The sequence below is a fragment of the Zophobas morio genome, unplaced genomic scaffold (genome assembly GCF_036711695.1).
Source record: "Zophobas morio isolate AGI-343-1 ecotype UQ-CSIRO unplaced genomic scaffold, CSIRO_AGI_Zmor_V1 ptg000028l, whole genome shotgun sequence".
Lineage (NCBI taxonomy): Eukaryota > Metazoa > Arthropoda > Insecta > Coleoptera > Tenebrionidae > Zophobas > Zophobas morio.
Genome location: NW_026972133.1, coordinates 1,890,966 through 1,918,002, shown reverse-complemented (window position 1 = coordinate 1,918,002; position 27,037 = coordinate 1,890,966). Strand labels below are relative to the sequence as shown.

At 30.0% G+C, this 27,037-nt stretch overlaps 1 protein-coding gene across 1 annotated transcript in view; it reads right to left on the bottom strand.

The window, feature by feature from the left end:
- Window positions 1-24,803, bottom strand: part of LOC135136988 (endonuclease/exonuclease/phosphatase family domain-containing protein 1-like) — a 33,255-nt gene extending 8,452 nt beyond the window's left edge. The window contains exon 1 of the mRNA XM_064066510.1: window positions 24,167-24,803. Within this exon, the coding sequence (XP_063922580.1) occupies window positions 24,167-24,712 (546 nt within the window). The 5' untranslated portion in view covers window positions 24,713-24,803. The remainder of the gene's footprint in view (window positions 1-24,166) is intronic.
- Window positions 24,804-27,037: the final 2,234 nt, after the last annotated feature.

The following is a 27,037-nucleotide window of genomic DNA, read 5'->3' as shown; positions in this document are numbered from 1 at the left end:
TAATATTTCTATTTGTCAATTTTTTGATTTTCCGATTTGTCAATTTATCCATATTTTTCTTTAATTTTGAAATCACAAAATACTTTATTTATATAACTTTAAATAGGATTTACTTAGCAAAATTTTGGGATGACGTCATCAAATTCTTGTAGGGATGAACAAAAAACATTTTGTTAGAATTTAATATAGTATGACCTATCTAATAAAATGGCCAACACACATCCACGACAGACAGTCTGACGGAAACACCAGACCGACAATTTCAAATTACGTACCAGAAACAACAGAAATTAAAAAAAAATCGTGGTGTTTTATTTGGATTTTTGGAACGAAAGCAGTCTACGTGAACTTGACAAATTATTCCATTCCAACATTGGGTAAAAGTGCTGAAACCAAGCAAGCGTGAAATATACACAAAAAAAGTGTTTTTAACCAAACTAATCAGTTAAAATTCCTAGAAATTTGCAACGGCTCAACCATAACCTTGTAGCCGACTTGGATTTCCTCAAATTAACCACAAAGAGCATAATTAAAACCTTCCTCGTAAAATCCTCTCGACTTCAATTTATTTAATTAATGAGTTTTTTTGAGCTCGCGTAACGAGCAAGACGTTGTATACCCGCAAACGGCAGCAGCGCAACCATTTACACAAATCACTTTCGAAACAACATACATTAGCTGGGATCAATAACGACGCAGCTCTCCACTAAAACACAATACAATTCCACCATAGTTCCATTGTAACTCCTCATTCCCATAATTTTGTCCTGTTGTGGAAAATTGTGCCGCCAACCTTGGCGTGCTACAAATAAGCCGCTCCAACCGTAATTTTTACAACAAACAGTTAAACAATAGCTAGGCAATAAATAGTAGATGACGAGACGTTTTTATTATATTAACAATAATTACGCGATGAGGTCAAATTTCGGCAAAACTTCCTAAAAACACACTCTTCGACAAAAAATCCCACTCCCACTCGATAATAATAATACCGACCGTAGCGTGACCGCCCCCACACTCTCCGCTTTTATTTGAAACATTGATCACTTAATTCGGGCAATTGCTCGCTCGTAAATCATGTAACGAGGAGCCATTCGGAGGCCCTAAACCGACAAATTAGCCCCGAACTTACCATCGACCACAAATCCATTATCACCTTCAGATGATATCTGCGATCTTGTGGACCAGTTTCGCTTGTTAACTCGCCGGACTCAAGGTCGAAATTTGTTTAAAGTTCGATTGAAACAATTGAAACTGGGCTATGATTTAAAATACATGCGTGTATAATAACGGATTGGGGTCACTTCCGGCGAAAAGTGGAATGATTTTGACGCAGGTAATTATAATTAATCGGGTTTGGGGCTAGGGCGGTCGTGAAAGGTGGGTGGGAGGGATTGTGTTGCATAATAACTATTTTCGATAATTACGTCACTTGTTGTTTTTTGTTCAAACGACGGAGATAAATAAGTGAATAGGTATTAAATGGTAATTGAAGGGGGGATAAAAATAGAGAGGTTATAAATTCGGTTTGGTCCTACGTGGTCACGACGAAATATTCTGCTTTTAGTAATTGTTTTATTTTTATCGTGCGGGTTTTCCAGAAATGTGATAACTGAATTATGAATAGGACGCACCTTGTTGACAAGTGCGAGTTTTAATAATTTTAATTATCAAGGAACTAAGTAAGTATCGGCTGATGTGTAGATAAGCGCGAGGTACACGTGACGGAACTGATAAGTGCTTTGGACGACACGGAATAACAAATTATCGACTCTAGGTGAACTTTATTCCTTCATTACTGTATGGAGTTTGATGGATTATCAGAATTCACGCGAAACCGGGTCCACAAGGGAAGTTTGGGATTAATTAACAAAGTTATCTAATGAGTATAGTCCGTAATTATGTGTTTGATGCACACATGTAATGTAAATGTTTGGTAAATTGTTTGCAGTCTGGAAAAATTCGTCAGGCTAATGGTGTACCGAATTACCAAAATCACAAAACTATCTTGGCGTTTTAGAGAATACTAGAAATTTGCAAGAGTTGTTTAGAACATGGACGGATTAAGAATGTTACTGAAAAAAATTGGTTGAAGGTTATTTCGACAGTTTTTCGTTTTTTTACATGTTGAAAACCGAAAAACTAAGAAATCAAAAAACAAAACTAGAAATCGAAAATTATTAATTGTTATTAAGTATATACAGGGTGTGCCAATTTTGTTTTGTTATAACCTCTGTATCTGTATGTAAAATAAACGAAGATTCAAAAATGAGAAAAATTAGAATATCGAAAAATCGAAAATTTGGAGACTCGAAGAAGTGAAAAATCTAACGACTGGAGAATGGAGATGTGGAAATTTCGAAAATCAAAAAATCGAGAAATCGAAAAGTAATAAGATTGATGATTGGAATTATCGAAAAATCGAAGACTCGAGACCTCAAAAAATCAACAAGAAAATTGAAATTTTCAATTTCCAAAAATCGAAAAACTGAAAAATCGAAGAGCAAAAGGACTGAAAATTCGTTATGGAAAACTCGAAAATCCTAATATGGAAATACCTAAAATTCGAAAAAAAAAAATCGAAAAGAAAAAAATTTGAAAATTCAAACACCGAAAACTCCAATATTTGAGTATCAAATAATCGAAAGGTAAAACAGTTGAAAAGCTGAAAATTGAAAAACCAAAAATTTGAAAAATCAAAAAATCGAAAACTCGAGATATGGAAAACCGAAAATTCAATAATACAGATACATATTCATAAAATCGAAAAATCAAAAAATTGAAAACTGGAAATCCGATAAATAAAATAAATAAGTAAAACAGTTGAAAAGCCTAAAAACTGAAAAAAGGAAAAACCATAAATTTGAAAACCCAAAAAATAGGAAACTCGAGAAATCGAAAATAGGAAATCTTACATTGAAAACATGGAAAATTGAATTTGGATATTTCATTTTATTTTTTAAATTAAAACAATTGAAAAGTCTAAAAATCATCGAATCGAAAAACTTATCAAGCGAAAATTTTAAAAACCTAAAATCGGAAAATCAAAACATCGACAATTCGGGAAATCGAAAATCGGAAAATCGAAAATTGGCAAAATAAAAAATCGCGATAAAAATATCGAAAATTTGAATAACCGTAAATCGAAAAAAAGGTAAGTCGAAAAATGAAAACATCGAATATCGACATACAGAAAAATTCGAAAATCAAAAATCCCAGATATCGAAAAATCGAAAAGTAAAACAATTTAAAAGTCTAAAAATCGACGAATGGAAAATTTTATTACACGAGAATTTGCAAAATTAGAAGTCGAAGAATTAAAACATCGAAAACTCGGGAAATCGTAAATCTAAAATTTCAAAAATCTCGATCGAAAAATTAAAAATTTTAAAACTCGAAAATTCGAAAAATCGAAAAGTGAAACATTTGAAAAATCTAAAAGCTGAAAAAAGGGAAAAAGGAAAAACTTACATTGAAAATTTTCGATGGAAAAATCCAAAATTAGGAAAACAGAAAACTGAAAAATTGGAAAGTCGAATGTTCGAAAATTGTGAAATTGAAAAATTTAAAACTCTAGAAATCAAAAAATCGCAAAGTGAAAAAAATAGAAAATTCGAATACTGAAGACTCGAAAATTCGAATCTTGAAAAACCTAAAATCCCAGATATCGAAAAATCGGAAAGTAAAATAATTCTCTACTAAAAAAGTAAAACAATGGAAAAGTCCAAAAATCGATGAATGGAAAAATTTATTAAACGAAAATCTGAAAAATCAAAAATCAAAAAATTAAACCGCGGAAAACTCGGGAAATCCTAAATCGAAAAATCAAACATCTTGAATTAAATATCGAAAATTAGAATAACCGGAAATCGAAAAGTCGAAGATTGAAAAATTGAAAATTCGAAAATCGAAAAATAAAAAATTTGAAAAATCGGAAACTCAAAAAATGAAAAATTGAAAAATTCGAATATCAAATATCTAAAATCCGAGAAATCGATAAAAAATCCAGGGGTAAAACAACTGAAGTGTAAAAAGAATGGAAAAATTGAAAAAATTAAACTTGAAAAAAAAATCGAGAACTCGAAAAATCTAAAATTCGAAAATCCAAAAACCTCGAATAAAAAATCGAGAATTAGAAATTAGAAAATCGAAAAGTAATAAGATTGATAATTCGATTTATCGAAAAATCGAAGACTCGAGACCTCAAAAAATCAACAAGGAAATTGAAAATTTCAATTTCGAAAAATTGAAAAGTCTAAAAACTGAACAATGAAAAATTCAAAAAATCAAAAAATTGAAAAACTGAAAAATCGAGAAATCGAAAAGCAAAAGGACTGAAAATTCGGTTATGGAAAATTCGAGAATTTGAAAAATTAGAAATTGAAAAATTAAAACATCGAAAACTCGGGAAATCGTAAATGGAAAAATCTAAAATTCAAAAATCTCGATTGAAAAATTAAAAAATTTAAAACTCGAAAATTCGAAAAAACGAAAAGTAAAACATTTGAAAAGTCTAAAAACTAAAAAGAGGGAAAAAGGAAAAACCACAAATTTGAAAAATCGAAAATTTGGAGACTCGAAGAAGTCTAACGACTGGAGAATGAAGAAATGGAAATTTCGAAAATCAAAAAATCGAGAAATCGAAAAGTAGTAAGATTGATAATTCGAATTATCGAAAAATCGAAGACTGGAGACCTCAAAAAATCAACAAGTAAGAAAATTCTAAAAACTGAACAAAAAATTCGAAAAAGCAAAAAGTTGAAAAACTGAAAAATCGAGAAATCGAAAAGGAAAAGAACTGAAAAGTCGGTTATGGAAAACTCGAAAAGCCTAAAATGGAAAATATGTATCTAAAATTCGAACAATTGAAAATACGAGAAATCAAAAAATCAAAAAGTAAAAAAAAAAAAGAAAATTCAAATGGTAAAACAATTGAGAAGTACAAAAATTAATGAACGGAAAATTGAAAAACCGAAAATTTTAAAAATCGAAAAATCAAAAAATTGAAAATCGGAAATCCGATAAATCGAAAAGTAAAACAGTTCAAGAGTCTAAAAACTGAAAAGGGAAAAATTGAAAATCCACGAATTTGAAAAATCAAAAATTAGGAAATTTTGATCGAAAAATTGAAAAATCGGGAAGTCGAATATTCGAAAAATGGGAAATTTAAATATCTAAAACTCTAGAATTCAAAAAATCCTAAAGTAAAAAAATTGAAAATTCGAATACTGAAAACTCGAAATTTCGAATATAAAGTAAAACAACTGAAAAGTCGAAAAATCGTCGAATGAAAAACTTTTTAAGCGTAAATTTGAAAAACCAAAAATCGGAAAATCATAACATCGAAAACTCGGGAAATCGAAATTCAAAAAATTGAAAATTTCGATCAAAACATCGAAAATTAGAATAGAATAATCGAAAATCGAAAAATTGGCAAGTCGAAAAACCAAAACCTCGAAAATCGAAAAGTCGAATATCGAAAAATAGAATATTCGAAAATCGAAAAATCAAAACTTCGAAAAATGGAAAATTGAAAAATTCGAATATTGAAAACTCCAAAAATCCAGAGAAATCGAAAAATCGAGAGGTGAAACTGAAGTCCAAAAACTGAAGAATGGAAAAAATAAAAAACACCAAAATTTTAAAAATTAAAAAATCGAAAGATCAAAACATCGAAAATCGAAAAGTCGAATACCGAAAATTCGCAAATCGAATAATTCGAATATTGAAAACTCCAAAAATCAAGAGAAATCGAAGAATAGTGGGGTAAAACAACTGAAGTCTAAAAAGTGAAGAATGGAAAAATTGAAAAATGCCAAAATTTGAAAAATTTGAAAATCAAAAAGTAAAAAAAATGACAATTCGAATACTGAAAACTCGACAACTCGAATATCGAAAGATCTAAAATCCTAGATATCGAAAAATCGAAAAAGTAAAATAATGGAAAAGTCTAAAAATCGACGAATGGAAAAATTGACTAAATGAAAATTTAAAAAATTGAAATCGAAAAATCAAAACATCGAAAACTCAGGAAATCGTAAATTGAAAAATCTAAAATTGGAAAAATCAAAGATCTTGATTAAAATATGTATCTAAAATTAGAATAATCGAAAATCGAAAATCGGTAAGTCGAAAAATCAAAACATCGAAAATCGAAAGTCGAATATCGAAAAACAGAAAATTCTAAAATCGAAAAATGAAAAATTTGCAAAATCGAAAATTCGAAAAATCGAGAGGTAAAACAACTGAAGTCTAAAAACAGAAGAACGGAAAAATTGAAAAAAAAATTAATTTTGAAAAATCAAAGATCGAAAATTCGGAAATCCAAAAATCTCGAATAAAAAAATCGAAAATTCAAAAAATTGAAAATCTAAAATTCGATAAATCGAAAAGTAAAACAGTTGAAAAGTCCAAAAACTGAAAAAACGAGAAACTGAAAAACCAAAAATTTGAAAAATCGGAAAATCGTGAACTCGAGAAATCGAAAATGGAAAATCTTCAATTCGAAAATTGAAAAATTTCGATCGAAAAATCCGAAATTAGAAAAACCGAATACATTCTGAAAAAAAGAAAAGTCGAATATTCGAAAACTGGGAAATTGAAAAATCTAGAACTCTTAAAATCAAAAAAACCGAAAAATAAAAAAATTAGAATGGAAAATGGATTAAAAGAAATTTTGAAAAATGAAAAATCGAAAAATTAAACATCGAAAACTCCGAAAATCGAACAATCAAAAATCCAAAAATTTAAAAAATCAGAAATCGAAAAATATAAAAATTGAAAATTCGAAAAATTGACAATCGAAAATTCGATGAATCAAATACATATCCATAAAATCCAAAAATCAAAAAATCGAACAGTAAAACAGTTGAAGTCTAGAAAAATCAAAAATTGAAAAAGCACAAACTTGAAAAATGGGAAAGTTCGAAAATTCGAAACGGAAAATTGGAAAATCGAAAACTCTGGAAATCAAAAAATCGAAATTTAAAAAAATTGAAAATTATATTGATTTGAAACGGAAAAATCAGTAAATCGAAAAATCCAAAAAAAGAAAAATCAAGAAATCGAAAAATTCAAACATCGAAAATCAAAAAATCTCGAAGGAAAAAATCGAAAAACGGAGAATTGACAAATTCGAATATCGCACAATCCAAAATCCGAAAAATTAAGAAATCGCAAGGTAAGACAATTAAAAAGTTTGAAAAATCTAAAAACTGAAGAGTGAAAAAATTGAAAAAAAAACGAAAAATTGAAAAATCAAAAAATCGAAAACTAGGGATGACGAAAATATAAAATTCGAAAAGGTAAATCGAAAAATCTCGATAAAAAAGTCGAAAATTAGAAATAAAAAAATCGGAAAGTCGAAAAATTTAAAAATAAAGAAATCGAAAAACAAAAAGTCAAAAATCGAAAACTCCAGAATTCGAAAAATAAAACAATTGAAGTCTAAAAATTGCAAAAATGAAAAAATTGAAAAACCAAAAATTTCAAAAACCAAAAATCAAAAGATCCAAAATCCAAAAATCTCTAATGAAAAATCGAAAATTAGAGTAATCGAAAATCGAAAATTCAAAAAGTCGAAAACTCGAGAAACTGAAAATCGAAAAGTAAAAAAATGAAAATTCGGATATCAAAAACCTGAAATTCGAGAAATCGAATAATCTAAAATTCAAAAATCGCAAAGTCGAATATCGAAAAATCAAAAAGTAAAATAACTGACTCGATTACAACACTTCCTTAGTTTAGAGAAGTAAAACTATGAGAGCATTGATGAACCACAACTAGTCATCAAGACAGACAAACAGACAGACAGACAGACAGACAGACCGACTGGCAGACAGCTTACGCTCAGGAAATAAAAATATAAATAGATTATAAAAATAATATAAATTAAACATCGTAAAACAAACCGAAATTTTCCGCATAAATTCGATTCTAAAACCGAACACCATTAACCCCAGGAAACTCTAATTCAAAAACATCATAAACCAACCATAAATTCCACTCAACTTTCCGCTTTTCGCGGTTAACACTTCGCCGCCATTTTTACGATCGCTCCGCGCCTGCGCACACCCCCACATCCCCCCACCCTCCCCGGCACGCCACTGCCTACCTCACACTTTTCCGTGTAACCCAAACATTTCCACCCGTAATTTATGCATCTCGAAAAAATATTTACCCGATCCGAATTTAATCCATTGATAAAATCTCGCGCGCAGAATTCTCCCGATCCGAATTAAAACAAAAGCATCCGGTTTCGAGCGGTAATAATAAAATCGAATTCTGCTTTACGGGTTTCGAAGCGCCTATTAATACCCCGCTATTTTCGTGCTTTCTGGCGGTCAGTGTTGGCACTTGTATTGAGTGTCTCATCAATTTTTTTTCGTGTTGATAAGCTGTTGCTCTGCGTTTTACGAGTATTCGGGTTGTGCGTTGGTCGGCGTAGATTAGGGTGATTAAATTTTTATTGATTTTGGGCCGAGCCTACGCAATCGGGCATGGAAGACGTCTTTGCATGAGCGAAAGAGGAATGGCTTTGACAGGTCTATTTGCGCATAAAGCGAATTTGTTTCACCTGGTCTATGGATTTTCGCCGGCTTTGCGGCTTTCTAGCGCGTTATCGCTAATCAATTGTGTTGTTGGGCGAACGCTGGTCAGACGTGGGTTTAGAGGTGCTAATTCGGGAGAAGTTTCGTTGATTTGGGTCTCAAGAGTTTCCCAGACGTAAATTCCGCTATCTTGACGCGGTGAACTTTTCCGAGCAACGAATAAAAAAAGTTTTTAAAATAGAACAATTAATTATTACTCAACGTTTATCGTAAGCGGGTTCTAGGAAGGAGTACAATGTCCTTTCCGACTTCAGATAATCAAGATAAGGCGATTATTAAATATTTTACACCTTGCGTTGTTCATTACGAAAACCAACGCTTCACAACTTCCAGACATTTTTTTTTCTTTGTTTGGAAAACAGGGAAGTATTTTTATCGAGTGGGGAAGTTTGTTGATCGAATTGGCGTTTTATTTACTCTACTACTACTGAAAGTACACACGATGATGATAAGTGCAACATATTAAATCCACTTATGTGATGACGAATGGCGATAAATTTGCTTTTTCATTCATCGAATGACGGTGATGATTTGGTAATCGTTGTACAAACGTGTAATTTGTTGATTATTTCCCTAAAAGATAACTCTTGTTTGGCGAAATATGACGTTTGTGGTGAACGGAGTGTTTTAGGGTGCTCGAACTTTTTCACCACTCGGTTGACGTCTTGGCAAAAAATTTCATTCTGGCGATAAAATGGTTCGTAGAGAAAAAAAATGAGAACAAAAAGAGGGTCGAGATCTTATCTACAATTGACATATTTTTATGAAATTTAATTTTGTATACAGGGTGTGCGAATTTTGTTTTGTGATAGTCTTATAAAGTAAAAACCAATGTCGTAAATAACAATCTGGATCAAAAATCTCAAATACGAAAAGTCTAAATCGAAAAATCGGAAAGTAGAAAAGTCGAAAATCGAAAATTCGAAAAATCGAAGACTAGCAATGATCGAAAAATTCCGGTTGAAAAATCGTAAAATCAAATTGAAAAATATAAAAACTGAAGAATGGAAAATTTGAAAAACCAAAAATTTGAAAAATCAAAAATTGAAGCTTGAGAATTCAAAAATCTAAAACTCGAAAATGCAAAAATTTCGATTGAAAAATCGGAAAGTCGAAAATTCCATAAATTGAAAAACCGACAATTTGAAAAATCAAAAAATATCGATCAAAACATGAAAAATTAGAAAAATCAAAAAGACTAAAATTCGAGAAATTGCAAAATCGAAAAATCAAAAATTCAAAAGTTGAAAAATCGAAAATGCGAGAAATTGAAATGACCGAAAATTGAAAGATAGAATCATCGAAAATTTGAAAAAACAAAAATTGAAAACTTGTATTCAAAATCGAAAAATGCCAATCGAAAACAGAAAATTATAAAGTTCGAAAATTGAAAAATCTCGAATTCGAAAAATCGAAAAATATCAATGGAAAAATCGAACATTAGAAAAATCAAAATTTTCGGATTGAAAAATCGAAATATCAAAGAATTGAAAAGTCTAAAAACTGAAGAATGGAAAAATTGAAAAACCGAAAATTTGAAAAATCAGAAATTCGAGGAATCGAAAACTATAAAATTTGAAAATCCAAAAATCTCAAATCCTCAGAACACCGTAATCCTTAAATCCTCGAAGTCTCAGGAGAACTTAATCCTTAAATTCTCAAGAGACCGTAATTCCCAAATCCTCAGGACACTACAATCCTTAAAGCCTCAGAACACCGAAAATCCAAAAATCGAAAAATTGAAAAATCGAGGAATAGAAAGTAAAAAGATGGAAAAGTGGAATACCGAAAAATCGTATACCAAAAAATCTAAAATTCGAGAAATCAACAAATCAAAAAGTAAAAAAATGAAAATTCGAACTTGAGAATTAAAAAATCTAAAACTCGAAAATGCAAAAATTTCGACTGAAAAATCGGAAAGTCGAAAACTCCATAAATTGAAAAACCGAAAATTTGAAAAATCGAAAAATAATCAAGAATCGAAAACTGCGGAAACTCGGGAAATCGAAAAATTTTAAATTCGAAAAATCAAAAATGCGAGAAATTGAAATGTCTAAAAATTGAAAATTTTAAAAAACAAAAATTGAAAACTTGAGATATTGAAAATCGAAAAATGCCAATCGAAAACAGAAAATTATAAAAATCGAAAATTCGAAAAACGGAAATTTGAAAAACTAAAAACTCTAGGACAAAAAATTAAAAGATCGAAAATTGAAAAATCTCTAATTCGAAAAATCGAAAAATATCAATGGAAAATGGGAAATTAGAAAAATCAAAAAATTCGGATTGAAAAATCGAAATATCAAAGAATTGAAAAATCTGAAAACTGAAGAATGGAAAAATTGAAAAACTCAAAAATTAAAAAATCGGAAACTCCAGAAATCCCGATCGGAAAGTCTCAAATTCGAAAAATCGGAAATTAGAAAAGTCGAAAATCGAAAATTCGAAATATTAAAAACTAAACAAATTAATAATCAAAACTCTAGGACAAAATCGAGAAATCGAAAGATTTAAAATTCGAAAAATCGAAAATCGAAAAATTCCGATTGATAAATCGAAAAATCAAACTGAAAAGTCTAAAAACTGAACAATGGAAAAATTAAAAACCGAAAATTTGAAAAATCAAAAATCGAAAACTAGAGAAATCAAAAAATCTAAAACTCGAAAATGCAAAACTTTCGATTGAAAACTCGGAAAGTCGGAAATTCCATAAATTCAAAAACCGAAAATTTGAAAAATCGAAAAAAATCGATCAAAAAATGAAAAATTAGAAAAATCAAAAAGACTAAAATTCGAGAAAATGCAAAATAGAAAAACAAAAAAAATTAATGACCAAGAATCGAAAACTCGGAAAAATCGAAAAATTTTAAATTCGAAAAGTCAAAAATTTAAAAATGGAAGCATTGAAAAACCGAAAATTTGAGAAAACAAAAATTGAAAACTTGAGACACCAAAAATCGAAAAATGCCAATCAAAAATTTGAAAAATGGAAAATTGAAAAATCAAAAACTCCAGAAAAAATCAAAATATCGAAAACTGAAAAATCTCCAATTCGAAAAATCGAAAAATTCGGATTGAAAAACTGAAGAATGGGAAATTTAAAAATCAAAAATCGAAAACTCGAGAAATCAAAACATCTAAAATTCGGAAAATCGAATATTTATCCAAAAATCTCGATTAAAAAATCGGAAAGGTAAAAGAATTGAAAAGTCTAAAAATTGAACCATGGACAATTTGAAAAACCGAAAATTTGAAAAATCAAAAACTAAAATTCGAAAATCCAAAAATCTCAAATCCTCAAAACACCATAAACTCTCTAGAACACCGAAAATTGAAAAATTGAAAAATCGAGGAATAGAAAGTAAAAACATGGAAAAATCGAATACCGATAAATCAACAAATCAAAAAGTAATAATGAAAATTCGAGTATCGAAAAATCTAAAATTCGAGAAATCGAAAAATCGAAAGGTAAAACAATTTTTTGAAAAGTCTAAAAAGTGAAGAGTGGAAAAATTGAAAAACCAAAATTTGAAAAATCAAAAAATCAGAAACTAGAGAAATCGAAAACTCTAAAATTAGAAAATCTAAAAATCTCAAATTTTCAGAACACCTTGATCCTCAAATCCTCAGAACACTTTAATTCTCAAACTTTCAGAACACCTTAGTCCTCAAATCCTCAGAACACCTTAACCCTCAAAACACCATAATCCTCAAAAGCCTTAGAACACCTTAATTTCAAATCGAAAACCAAAAAATTAAAAACTCGAAAATCCGAAAGTCGACTATCGAAAAATCGAAAACTTGAGAAATACAAAAATCGGAAATAAGAAAACTGAAAATTGGAACATCGATAATCGAAAATTCGCAAAAATTAAAACTTTTATAAACCAAAAAATTGTAAATACAGAAATAGAAGACTAAAAAGATGGAAAAATCCAATATCGAAAAATTGAAAATTGGAGAAATTTTTCAAAAAAAAAATCAAAAAGTCAAAAAAAATTGAAAATTCGAACTTCGAAAACTCAAATATTCGAGTATCGAAAAATTTTAAATTCGGGAAATCGAAAAATCGAAAGGTAAAACAATTTATTGAAATGTCTAAAAACTAAAGAATGGAAAAACCGAAAATACGAAAAATCAAAAACTAGAAAAATCGAAAACTAAAATGCGAAAATTGAAAACTCTAGAAGTCGAAAAATGCAAAATTCTGTAAATCAAATATTCGAAAAATTGAAAAGTAAAACAATCATAAAACCTTAAAACTAAAAAAAGGATAAATCTCAACTTCGAAAAGTCTAAGAAATCGAAAAATCGGAAATTAGAAAAGTCGAAAATCGAAAATTCGAAAAATGGAACATTGACAAATCGAAAACTAGAACAAAAAATCGAAATGTAAAAAAATAAAATAAAAAAACTGAAGATTGTAAAAATTTAAAAGTCGAAAAGTAAAAGAACTAAAAGATTAAAAATAAAAAATCAAAAATCGAAAATTCGAGAAATTAAAAAGTCTAAAAATAGAAAAATGGAAGAATTGGAAAACTGAAAATTTGAAAAAACAAAAATTGAACACTTGAAACATTGAAAATCAAAAAATGCCAATCGAAAAACAGAAAATTATAAAAATCGAAATATCGAAAATTCGAAAAATGGAAAATTGAAAAATCAAAAACACTGCGAAAAAAACTCAAAATATCGAAAACTGAAAAATATCGATGGAAAAATGGGAATTTATAAAATTAAAAAAATTCGGATTGAAAAATCTAAAAATCAAAGAATTGAAAAGTCCAAAAACTAAAGAATGGAAGCTTCGAAAATCGAAAACTCGAGAAATCAAAAAATCGAAAACTCGAGAAATCAAAAAATCCATGAATTGAAAAGTAAAAGAATTGAAAAGTCTAAAAATTGAACCATGGACAATTTGAAAAACCGAAAATTTGAAAAATCAAAAACTAAAATTCGAAAATCCAAAAATCTCAAATCCTCAAAACTCTCTAGAACACCGAAAATTGAAAAATTGAAAAATCGAGGAATAGAAAGTAAAAACATGGAAAAATCGAATACCGATAAATCAACAAATCAAAAAGTAAAAAAATGAAAATTCGAGTATCGAAAAATCTAAAATTCAAGAAATCGAAAAATCGAAAGGTAAAACAATTTTTTGAAAAGTCAAAAAAGTGAAGAGTAGAAAACTTGAAAAACCAAAATTTGAAAAATCAAAAAATCAGAAACTAGAGAAATCGAAAACTAAAATTAGAAAATCTAAAAATCTCAAATTCTCAGAACACCTTAACCCTCAAAACACCATAATCCTCAAAAGCCTTAGAACACCTCAATCCTCAAATCGAAAACCAAAAAATTAAAAACTCGAAAATCCGAAAGTCGACTATCGAAAAATCGAAAACTTGAGAAATACAAAAATCGGAAATAAGAAAACTGAAAATTGGAATATCGAATAATCGAAAATTCGCAAAAATTAAAACTTTTATAAACAAAAAAAAAGTAAATACAGAAATAGAAAACTAAAAAGATGGAAAAATCGAATATCGAAAAATTTGAAAATTGGAGAAATCAACAAATCAAAAAGTCAAAAAAAAAATGAAAATTCGAACTTGGAAAACTCGAATCAAAAAATTTCAAATTGGGGAAATCGAAAAATCGAAATGTAAAACAATTTATTGAAATGTCTAAAAACTAAATGGAAAAACCGAAAATACGAAAAATCAAAAACTAGAAAAATCGAAAACTAAAATTCGAAAATTGAAAAATCTAGAAGTCGAAAAATACAAAATTCTATAAAACAAATATTCGAAAAATTGAAAAGTAAAACAATCATAAAACCTTAAAACTAAAAAAAGGATAAATCTCAACTTCGAAAAGTCTAAGAAATCGAAAAATCGGAAATTAGAAGTCGAAAATCGAAAATTCGAAAAATGGACCATTGACATCTAGAACAAAAAATCGAAATGTAAAAAAATAAAATCAAAAAACTAAAGATTGTAAAAATTTAAAAGTTGAAAAGTAAAAGAACTAAAAGATTAAAAATCAAAAATTGAAAATTCGAGAAATTAAAGTCTAAAAATAAAAAAATGCATAAATTAAAAACCGAAAATTTGAAAAATCAAAAACTGAAACCTTGGGAAATCGAAAATCGAAAAATCCCTATCAAAAACCGAAAACTATAAAAACTGAAAAATTGAAAGAATACACAAATTGAAAACCCGAAAACTTGAAAACTCAAAAATTCTAAAATCGAAAAATATCGATGGAAAAATGAGAGATTAGAAAATCATCTCGATTGGAAAATCCGAAAATCAAAAAATTGTAAATTCGAGAAATCAACAAATCATAAAGTTAAAAACAAAATTCGAACATCCGAAAACTCGAAAATTCGAGTAACGGAAAATTTAAAATTCAAGAAATCGAAAAAAGTCTAAAAACTAAAGAATGGAAAAATTGAAAAGAAGTAGAAAAATCCAAAATTCTATTAAACAAATGTTCGAAAAATAAAAAAATAAAACGCTCGTAAAGCCTACAAACTGAAAAAAGGAAAAATCTCAAACTCGAAGTCTCATTGGAAAGTTCGAAAATCGAAAAATATCGATCGAAAAATGGGAAATTAGAAAAATCGAAGTCTGGATTGAATAATCGACAAATAAAAAAAAATGAAAAACCAAAAATTTGAAAACTCGACAAATCAAAAAATCTAAAATTCGAAAAACCGAAAAGCTTAAAAAGCAAAAAGTAAAAAAAATCGGTACTTCAATTTTACATTTATTCGGCTTTACGATTTAGACAATTTTATAATTTTCCGATGTTACAACTTTTGGGTTTTCCAGTTTTTTCCTTCGCGTTTTTTCTTTTTACCAATTTTTCGATTCATTATTTGTTTAGATTTTTCAGTCGTTCCGAGTTTTAGTTTTTCAATGCTTCAATTTGTCGTTTCTTCATTCTTTGATTTGCAATTTTTCGATTTTGCAATATTTTGGTTTTTTTTTTTGGATTTTTCAACTTTCCGAATAAAAAATGGAGAAATTGCAATACTGTAAAATTGAAAAATCAAAAATGAAAACTTTGGAAACCTAAAAATTGTAAATCAAGAATTTGGAAAATTGAATAAAGGAAAAGTTGAAAAATCATAGACGACCATCCCCAGAGTATCTTATTATATAAAATAGTAATAATAAACAAGATTTATGATGTTAACTTTTGTACCATCTACATGGTAGTCCTTATACCATCCAAAATTTGACAACAATCGGTCACGTTAGTAGCACACTAATAGCATGACTGAAACAAGTCGTCTAGTAGGTCATGAAATTAGTTTTTAAAATAATGATGTTGGCACTGCTGCCTTTTGAATTTATTTGACCGAACTGTCAAACTGAGTTGGTGTTACCAACATCACCTAATTTCCCTAAAATCAAGGCCAATTTAATAACCATAAACTTGATTGTAACATTTCCAATTCCGTAAGTTCACCGTCCGAATAAAACCAGCTTTTTTTCTAAATTATTTGCCGAAAATATTATAATTTTTCAAAGTCAACAACATCAAGTTACGCAACGAAGTCTTCGCACCGATAAAAAATTTCACCTGTGTTCACAACTCTGTTGCTATGTAAACCGAGCATCACCCGACACAACTGACCAATGAAACGTCCCGACCCCGCAAAAACTATTTTTATTTCGCATTATCGTCGGTGTTCCCGTGCAACGCGCGTAAAAAGCCCCCCGTTGCACGCTGCATCATTACACTGCAAGATTAAAATAACCTCCAAGCACAATCCCGTCCACCGTGACGAAAACAATTAGTCAGACCTGTGTTTTTATTTGTATTTCAAAGCCGCGATGATACAAATTCGCGTTTATATAAATCTGTGTTTGTTATCACAGCACGTGGGAGGTCTATCTATCCGAAACATATCACGCTTAATTAAACATTTAGCGCTTCATAAATTTCAATAAACGCGTGTTTTTGTGTTTTTGTCGGGAGTTTTATGCGCCGGATAATTGGCCGCGATGAGATAATCGGAGTCGGAATATTCCGGCCGCGTGCACCGACGGAGTTCAACAATGACGCCAAAACAAACAACCGGCGATTAAAAAAAAACAACTTCGATTCGAGTCGATGAAAACGGAGATTGACATTTATAGCGTTTTCGCGGATTTGCTTCCGTGATTTTACCTCCAGGAAGTTTACGAATTTGCGCTAAAAATGCATATTTATAGTGTAAGGTACGAAATCGTGACTGTAGACGCTTCCGGCTTTACAGGAAGTGGCGGGTTTTATTTGACCATATTTTAATGTAGGTCACGTTGTCTTTTTTTGGCTAATTTTTGCTAATAGTTTCGGTTGCATGTTCGCTTGTAATTTAAAACGAGTCAATTAGAAAAATTAAATTTGAAGGAAACCCATAATCTTTCGAGGAGTGGTAGCGTTTTAAATAAATGGAAGGATTTGTCAGTATTGATGTTTCCTGGCGGGTGGTTAATTAAATAAAAGTGGGGTCGCAGGGGCCTGTGTGACTGTGTCGTGAATTGGTTCATGCGCTGAAGACGCGTCACGTGTGGTGACGTCACGTCGAATGACGTTCATGGCGGTTTTTCGCGCGCGATTTGGTCTTGAACTTTGTACTGCGTTTTAAAGGTTGCAATTAGGTTATAATGACATGTATTGAGTAAAGCTACAAGAAACAATACTTCATTTAATATGTTTCCGAGATATGGTAAAACGTATTGTCAATTGTTTGCTGTTGTTTGCGCGTGCACTAATTGGACGTTGTGTTGTTCGAGAACAACTGAGTTTAATTAATTTTTTTTGTTTTTTTTTTGGTTTCCACATACTTATCGTAGTTTTTCTAAAGATAAAATACTTCTTAAGTCAATTTATATCATGTTGGAATGTGCAGTTTTGCGTTTCGCGGCCGTGAGAATTCAAGTTTGTTTTTTTCAAGTTAATTTATAATTTTATCACACGTGTGTAGGTGTTAAAATTTCAAGAACTACATAGTTTACGTAGATTTTGGAAACTTTACAATTTAAATCAGACTTTTTGTAATATGAAAAGTTTAATTATATTTATTTTTTGTTACCTTCCGATTTTTGAATTTTTTGACTTTCCAATATTTCGATTTTAGTATTCTAATTTTCGTTTTTTTCAATTGAGATTTTTGTATCTCCGATTTCTCGTATTTTGATTTTTTAAATTTTTGGATTTTTAATTTTTCCATTCTTCAGTTTTTAGACTTTTCAATCGTTTTGATACGATTTTTCATTTTTCGAATTTTCAATTTTTGAGTTTTTTTTCTTTCAATTTTTCAGTTTTTTTATTTTGTGGTTTAAATTTTTTATTTTTAATTTTTTGATTCTATAGTTTTCGATTTTTCAAGTTTCCATGTTTCGATTTTTCATCTTTCCGATTTTGCGATTGAGATTTTTCGATTTTCCGATTTCTCCAATTTTCGATTTTTGGATGGAGATTTTTCGATTTTCGAATTTGGGATTTTTTGATTTTTCATATTTTCGGTTTTCCAATTTGAATTTTCGAAAATTTGATTAATCTAATTCTAGATTTTTCGACTTTTTTATCTTTCGATTTTTCAGTTTTTCGGTTTTGAATTTTTTTCTCTTCGTTTTTTTTATTCCTAAAGTTTTCGATTTTTCAAGTTTCCATTTTTAGATTTTTCGTTTGTCCGATTTTGCACTTGAGCTTTTTCGATTTTCGAATTTGAGATTTTTTGATTTTTCATATTTTCGGTTTTTCAAGTTTACCTTTTTTCAGTTTTTTCAATTTTCGATGTCTCGATTTATTGATTTTTCGAATATTTAAATAACCGAATTTTAGATTTTTCGATGTTGTAATCGAGATTTATTATTTCGATATTCGAATTTTCAATTTTTTTATCATTCGATTTTTCAGTTTTTCGGTTTATGTTTTTTTCTCTTTTCGATTTTCCAATTGAAATTTCTCGATTTTCCAATTTTCCGTTTTTCGAATTTTCGATTTCTCTAATTTTCGATTTTTGAATGGAGACTATTCGATTTTTCGGTTTTTAATTTTTCTTTTTTTCTGTTTTTAACTTTTTCAATTGTTTTACTTTTCGATGTCTCGATTTTTTATTTTTCGAACATTTGATTCATCGAATTTTAGATTTTTCAAATTTTGACTTTTGAAATTTTCGGTTTTTCAACTTTTCTCATTCTTCAGTTCTTTGACTTTTTTGTTTTTCCTTTCGATTTCAAGAATTTTGCTCAAATGTTGGAGTTTTCGATATTCAAATTTCCAATCCTTTTACTGTTCTAATAAATGAGAAGGTTTTAAAATCCAGTAACTAAAAAAAAAAAATTCTAAAATCGTAAAATTGAAAAACTGAAAATTTTTAAAAACAATAATTATTATTGATTTAAAAATGAAAACTCGAAGAGTTGCGAATCGTAACAAAAAAAAAAAAGAAAAATAGGAAAACTGCAAATCGAAAAATTGAAACATTTAAACTTGAATACTCGAAAAACTGAAGAAACAAAATAAAAAGAAATATTGAAAAATTCAAGTTAGATTTTTCGATTTCTGGATGAGATTTCTCGAATTTTAAATTTTTCAATTATTGATTTTTGAAATTTCTGGGTTTTCCATTTTTCTCATTCTTCAGTTTTTACACTTTTTGTTTTACCTTTCAATTTTTCGATTTCCCGAATTTTGCTCAAATGTTCGAGTTTTCGATATTCGAATTTTCAATTTTTTTATCTTTTCTTTTTTCAGTTTTAAAACTTTTTTCTTTCCGATTTCTTAATTTTCCATTTTTCGATTTTTCGAATGTGAGACTTTTCGATTTTTCATATTTTCGGATATTCAATTTTTCCTTTTTTCAGTTTTTAAATTTTTCAATTATTTTACATTTCGATGTTTCGATTTTTTGATTTTTCGAATATTTGCTCAGTTTTTAATTTTTCAGTTTTTCGGTTTTAAAATTTTTTTCTTTTCGATTTTTTATTCCATAGTTTTCGATTTTTCAAGTTTCCATTTTTCGATTTTTCGTGTTTCCGATTTTCGAATTCTCAAATTTTAGATGTTTGGACGGAGATTTTTCAATTTTTCCTTTTTTCAGTTTTTAAATTTCTCAATTCTTCTACTTTGGATGTCTTGATTTTTGATTTTTCGAATATTTGATTCGCCGAATTTTAGATTTTTGGATTTCTCAATGTTGTAATCGAGATTTTCGATTTTTCGAATTTTAAATTTTTTGATTTTTGAAATTTTCAGCTTTTCAATTTTTCTCATTCTTCAGTTTTTAGACTTTTTGTTTTGCCTTCCGATTTTTCGATTTCACGAATTTTGCTCAAATGTTCGAGTTTTCGATATTTGAATTTTCAGTTTTTTAATTTTAGTTTTTCGGCCGTAAAATTTGTTTTCTCTTTGATTTTTTGAGTCTTATAGATTTCGATTTTTCATGTTTCCATTTTTAGATTTTTCGTCTTTCCGATTTTGCGATTGAGATTTTTCGATTTTCGAATTTGAAATCTTTTGATTTTTCATATTAACAATTTATCCTTTTTCAGTTTTTAGATTTTTCAATTGTTTTACTTTTCGATGTCTCGATTTTTTGATTTTTAGAATATCTGATTCATCGATTTTTAGATTTTTCGGTTTCTCGATATTGTAATCGAGATTTATGGATTTTAGATAGAAAAATCTAAAATCCATAAATCTTAAATTTTTCAATTTTTGATTTTTGAATTTTTCGGTTTTTTCACTTTTCTCATTCTTCAGATTTTAGACTTTTTGTTGTACCTTTCGATTTTTCGATTGCACGAATTTTGCTTAATGTTGGAGTTTTAGATATTCGAATTTTCAGTTTTTTACCTTTCGATTTTTCAGTTTTTCGGTTTTAAAATTTTTTTCTTTTCGATTTTTCGTCTTTCCAATTTTCGATGTTTGGATGGAGATTTTTCAATTTTTCCTTTTTTCAATTTTTAAATTTCTGAACTGATCTACTTTTAGATTTTTAAATTCTCGATGTTGTAATCGAGATTTATGGATTTTCGATTTTTCGAATTTTAAATTTTTAATTTTTGATTTTAAATTTTTCAATTGTTTTACTTTTCGATGTCTCGATTTTTGATTTTTCGAACATTTGATTAATCGAATTTTAGATTTTTCAAATTTTGATTTTTGAAATTTTCGGTTTTTCAACTTTTCTCATTCTTCAGTTTTTTGACTTTTTGTTTTTCCTTTCGATTTTTCGATTTCAGGAATTTTGCTCAAATGTTCGAGTTTTCGATATTCGAATTTTAATTTTTTTTATCTTTTCTTTTTTCAGTTCTAAAACTTTTTTCTTTTGAATTTTTGATTTTTTGATTCCTATAGTTTCCGATTTTTTAATTTTCCATTTTTCGATTTTTCGAGTTTCGAATTTGAGACTTTTCGATTTTTTCAGTTTTTAAATTTTTCAATTATTTTACATTTCGATGTCTCGATTTTTGGTTTTTCGAATATTTGCTCAGTTTGAATTTTTCAGTTTTTCGGTTTTAAAATTTTTTTCTTTTCGATTTTTTATTCCATAGTTTTCGATTTTTCAAGTTTCCATTTTTCGATTTTTCGTGTTTCCGATTTTCGAATTCTCAAATTTTCGATGTTTGGACGGAGATTTTTCAATTTTTCCTTTTTTGAGTTTTTAAATTTCTCAATTCTTCTACTTTTCGATGTCTTGATTTTTGATTTTTCGAATATTTGATTCACCGAATTTTAGATTTTTGGATTTCTCAATGTTGTAATAGAGATTTTCGATTTTTCGAATTTTAAATTTTTTGATTTTTGAAATTTTCAGCTTTTCAATTTTTCTCATTCTTCAGTTTTTAGACTTTTTGTTTTGCCTTCCGAATTTTCGATTTCACGAATTTTGCTCAAATGTTCGGGTTTTCGATATTTGAATTTTCAGATTTTTTATCTTTCGATTTTTCAGTTTATAATTTTAGTTTTTCGGCCGTAAAATTTGTTTTTTCTTTGATTTTTTGAGTCTTATAGATTTCGATTTTTCAAGTTTCCATTTTTCGATTTTTCGTCTTTCCGATTTTGCGATTGAGATTTTTCGATTTTCGAATTTGAAGTCTTTTGATTTTTCATATTATCAATTTATCCGTTTTCAGTTTTTACATTTTTCAATTGTTTTACTTTTCGATGTCTCGATTTTTTGATTTTTCGAATATTTGATTCATCGAATTTTAGACTTTTCGGTTTCTCGATGTTGTAATCGAGATTTATGGATTTTAGATTTTTCCAGTCTTAAATTTTTCAATTTTTGATTTTTGAAATTTTCGGTTTTTCCACTTTTCTCATTCTTCGGATTTTAGACTTTTTGTTTTACCTTGCGATTTTTCGATTTCACGAATTTTGCTAAATGTTCGAGTTTTAGATATTCGAATTTTCAGTTTTTTACCTTTCGATTTTTCAGTTTTTCGGTTTTAAAATTTTTTTCTTTTCGATGTTTCGTCTTTCCAATTTTCGATGTTTGGATGGAGATTTTTCAATTTTTCCTTTTTTCAATTTTTAAATTTCTCAACTGATCAACTTTTCGATGTCTCGATTTTTTTATTTTTAGAATATTTGATTCAGCAAATTTTAGATTTTTAAATTCTCGATGTTGTAATCGAGATTTATGGATTTTAGATTTTTCGAATTTTAAATTTTTCAATTTTTGATTTTTGAAATTTTCGGCTTTTCAATTTTTCTCATTCTTCAGTTTTTAGACTTTTTGTTTTACCTTTCGATTTCACGAATTTTACTCAAATGTTCGAGTTTTCGCTATTCAAATTTTCAATTTTTTTATTTTTCGATTTTTCAAGATTCCATTTTTCGATTTATCGTGTTCCCGATTTTGCGATTGAGATTTTTTGATTTTTCATATTTTCGGTTTTTCATTCTTTAAATTTTTCAACTGTTTTACTTTTCGATGTGTTGAGTTTTTTATTTTTCGAACATTTGATTAATCGAATTTTAGATTTTTAGATTTCTCGATGTTGTAATCGAGATTTATAGATTTTAGATTTTTCAAATTTTGATTTTTGAAATTTTCGGCTTTTCAAGTTTTCTCATTCTTCAGTTTTTTGACTTTTTGTTTTTCCTTTCGATTTTTCGACTTCAGGAATTTTGCTCAAATGTTCGAGTTTTCGATATTCAAATTTTCAATACTTTTACTTTTCTAATAAATGAGAAGGTTTTAAAATCCAGTAACTGAAAAATGGAAAAATTCTAAAATCGTAACATTGAAAAAGTGAAAATTTTTAAAACTGTAATTATTACTGATTTAAAAATGAAAACTCGAAGAGCTGCGAATCGTAACAAAAAAAAAAAAGAAAAATAGGAAAACTGCAAATCGAAAAATTGAAGAATTGAAACATTTAAACTTGAAAACTCGAAAAACTGAAGAAACAAAATAAAAATAAATATTGAAAAATTCAAGTCGGAAAAGCTGCTGAAGTGTTATTTACGCCAGTAGTTTTTACTTCATAGGGGTTAAAAAAATCACATTTTTTTTTTTTATAATTTTTCAAAGAAGTAGGATTTGTTGGGCTGTAGTTCAAAAGCAAAGGAAGTTCTGTCGAAATAACTTTCGACCTTTTTCTTAATTTTTAGTATCTTATGTTTTCAACAAGAAGTAATAATTTATTTACACAAGGTTAACCTGATTTTTCGAAAATTTCCTGAACACATTTTCTTGTAGATTTTGACCTGTAGAAGTTACTTCCGCTTCCGTTTCTTCGATAACTACCACTTTTTCGGAATTGCCAATTGAATTATAGCAATCTTTAGAATTTATTAAAAAAAAATAATAATTTGAAGCCGAATATTTCGAAAATCGTTATCTGAGACCAAAAACACGCTGTATTTTTCGAATCAGCACGTGGACAATTTTTTGTGCATTTACGGGCACTTTTTCTAACAAGATGTTGTTTTACACAAGGTTAACCTGATTAAAAAATGCCGTTTAAATAATTGAGGCGTCATCGTTCTGTTTTTAGTTGAATAATTAGTCTAAAAGATCAATCTTGACAACACACGTTTGCCTTCAATTCTACTATTTTATTTCCTAAATGGACAAAATAGTAAGCAGAGATTGTTATCTAAGTCATTGACGCACTGAGGTTTCTTAACCACTTTCGTTTGTATAGTATGGTTGGTTTTTCCGAAAGGCGGCACAATAATGAATTAATGACATTCGATTTTTCGCTTTAAATTCACATTTAAAACCGCTGAAACATTCATTAGGAAAGTTCTTGTTTCGCTACCAATTAATTTTTGCCAATTTTGTACCCAAAATGGATTAGTTCTTGTCCAACAATGATTTTTTCGTTATCAAAATTTTTGTGGTATCAACTTCCGCTTCCCGTTTTCCTTTTCCACTTCCAAGGTTGGCACTTCGCCCCACATTCCGTCTCGCTCTCATTGACCAAACCGAAAAACCTTGCCATTAAAAACTAAGCACCAACTAAGCACACAAGATAACAATTATCTCAAATCGAAAAACGAGTACTTTGAAACCACGATTGTGTAACCCCACTAACCTGCTTGAAGGGCCCCTTTTTGCCCCTGTAATGTACTATAGCCGCTGCGATCTCCTGCGTCACCCCATGCACACACTGCAGTTCGAAAACGTTCGCCTTATTCACATTAACAAGTCTGCTGCCCTTCACCGTCAGCCGCGAGTCCGTGCTCCTCAGGCTGTCGTAGCTCTGCGCCCTCGAGGACGCACAGCTCAGGTTCTTCCTGCTGCTGACGCAGATCTCGGGCCGCAGCGCCTCCAGCTTGTCGGCCCCGATGCCCCGCACCAGCGCCAGGTCCTCCACCTTCCGGAACCGGCCGATGGCCTTCCGGTGCTCCACCACGCTCCGCGCCACCTCCCGGTTCACCCCGGGCAGCGTCATCAGCTCCTCCTCGCTGGCCTGGTTGATGTTCAGCAGCTCGATCTTGTCTTCGTTGTCGTTGAGGGTGAAAGTGTGGCTGAGGTTGGCGTGGGTCTGCGACTTCCTGGTGAACGAGCGCAGCGATTTCCGGCGGCCCGGCTTCGGCAGGCTCGCGTTCTGGCCCATCGTTGCCGAAAACTGTACCATGGGGGCTCGGTTCACTGGGCGGGCATTCGGCGGAAACTGCGGCGAACGGAGATTTCGACTGATATAAATGGTGATTGTTGATAAGATAGCGCTCGCGAGTTGGTATCAGTGCGGATTGTTGGCGGGTGCTGGTGGTCGGTGCGAGACTGTGACTGTTCCGACAGGTACCATTGTGAGCGACGGCCACTTGATGGGTTTCGGTTTTAATTGGTTTGACCTTTCGGGTGCTATTTATAGGTGGATGTGGAAGGACGTGGAGGTTTGATTGAATTTAAATCGGATCAAACTTTCGCACTACCTATTTCGATGCCGGAATATTCACGACTGGCGTGTTTATGTTTTTTGTGACAGTTGTGACAGGTGCGACGTACGTCGGCGCTTGGGCGAGCGACGTTGCGGGAAGAAAATAATCACTAATAAATCGACAAGGGCTCTCCTCACTTTCGGTGTTTTCTCATTTGCAAATCAGTAATCATTTCGTGCTATTTTAATTTGGATTTTTATTTTTTTTTAATTAATTTAGTTTGCGACTTGGGTCGCAGTAGTTGACACCAGGTAGCGCTACGATCGGTGCACAGGCCCGACCCAGGCTTTTTTGTCCCCCTATAATAACCTACTGTCTGTAATCTACATCAAATTCCCTTGTTACTTTCAGCTAATTCAAATTAATTAGTAATTAGTTATCACAACTCATTATACGAGTAACGAGGAAACGAATTAATTATTTATTACAACTGATAAATATCATGAATTATTTACTTAAATTAATTATAATTAAGCGTTCGTTTGCTGTACTACTTCAGGTTACTCTCAACGAATCAAAATTGTCCAAATGCAATTTGCAGTTCTGTCAATTAAAAAAAATATTTGCCATTTCTGTTTGGAGAAAATTTAAGAACATCTAAACATCTATTTGGGCTTTTCTGGTATTTTTCTAAATAAATATACCTGAAAATTCGTTTGCTGCAGTTTACATTAGCCAGTTTGATTTATAAGGGTGGTTTGTCCAAATTAATAATTAAAGTTTAACTAGGTACATGTCGACTGAGCATGAAGTATTTCGTGCCTGTTATTGGCAAGTCAAGATAAAATATTTATTTATTTTTTAAGGTCATTAAAGGTCATAACTTTAATAAATTCATAAGCATGTGGAAAAACGGTAAATGATTTTTTTAAATTTATATTGCATATTTTTTAATACGACTGTTTTAACTTGTTTTCGTCTTGAAATATTATGTTATTTTTAAAATAACAAATCTCCACCAATCAAAACTTGTTTCAAAGCGATTTTAGAAAAAATATTGTACAAATGTTCTCGACGAAAGTAAGCTGAGAAAAAAATGTGTATGTACCGAGATTTATAATGAATCTTTATTGAATTTCTTTCTTCTTAATGTTATTCCCACAGAGAAGAATTTAGTTAGGTTGTATAAAAAAATACAAGATAGACGACAGAATTTTAGAATGGAAAATTTGGAAAAACATCTGATTTTTATTATTGTACTTCGTAAGATGCGACTGATTTTGGCAAATAACATATCCTTTAAGAAAATAGAGGGTGGGTGGGCGGGGCTTGTATTTTCTAAGATAAGACTGATGTTGGCAAATGATATAAGCTAAGATAAGACTGATTTTGGCAAATGATATATTCTTTGTGAAAACAGAGGGGGGGGGTGGGCGGGGCTCGTACTTGCTAAGATAAGACTGATTTTGGCAAATGATATTATAAGCTAAGATAAGACTGATTTCGGCAAATAACATATCCTTTAAGAAAATAGAGGGCGGGTGGGCGGGGCCTGTATTTGCTAAAATTAGACTGATTTTGGCAAATGATATAAGCTAAGACTGATTTTGGCAAATGACATACTCTTTAAAAGAAATTGAGGGCGGGTGGGCGGGGCTTGTAGATGCTACGATAAGACTGATTTTGGCAAATGATATATTCTTTAAGAAAACAGAGGGTGGGTGGGCGGGGCTCGTACTTGCTAAGATAAGACTGATTTTGGCAAATGATATTATAAGCTAAGAAAAGACTGATTTTGGCAAATGATATATTCTTTGAGAAAACAGAGGGCGGGTGGGCGAAGCTTGTATTTGCTAAGATAAGACTGATTTTGGCAAATGATATAAGCTAAGATAATACTGATTTTGGCAAATGACATACCCTTTAAAAAAATTGAGGGCGGGTGGGCGGGGCTTGTATTTGCTACGATAAGACGGATTTTGGCAAATGATATCATAAGCTAAGCTAAGACTGATTTTGGCAAATGATATACACTCTAAGAAAATAGAGGGTGGGTGGGCGAGGTTGTAGTTGCTAAAATA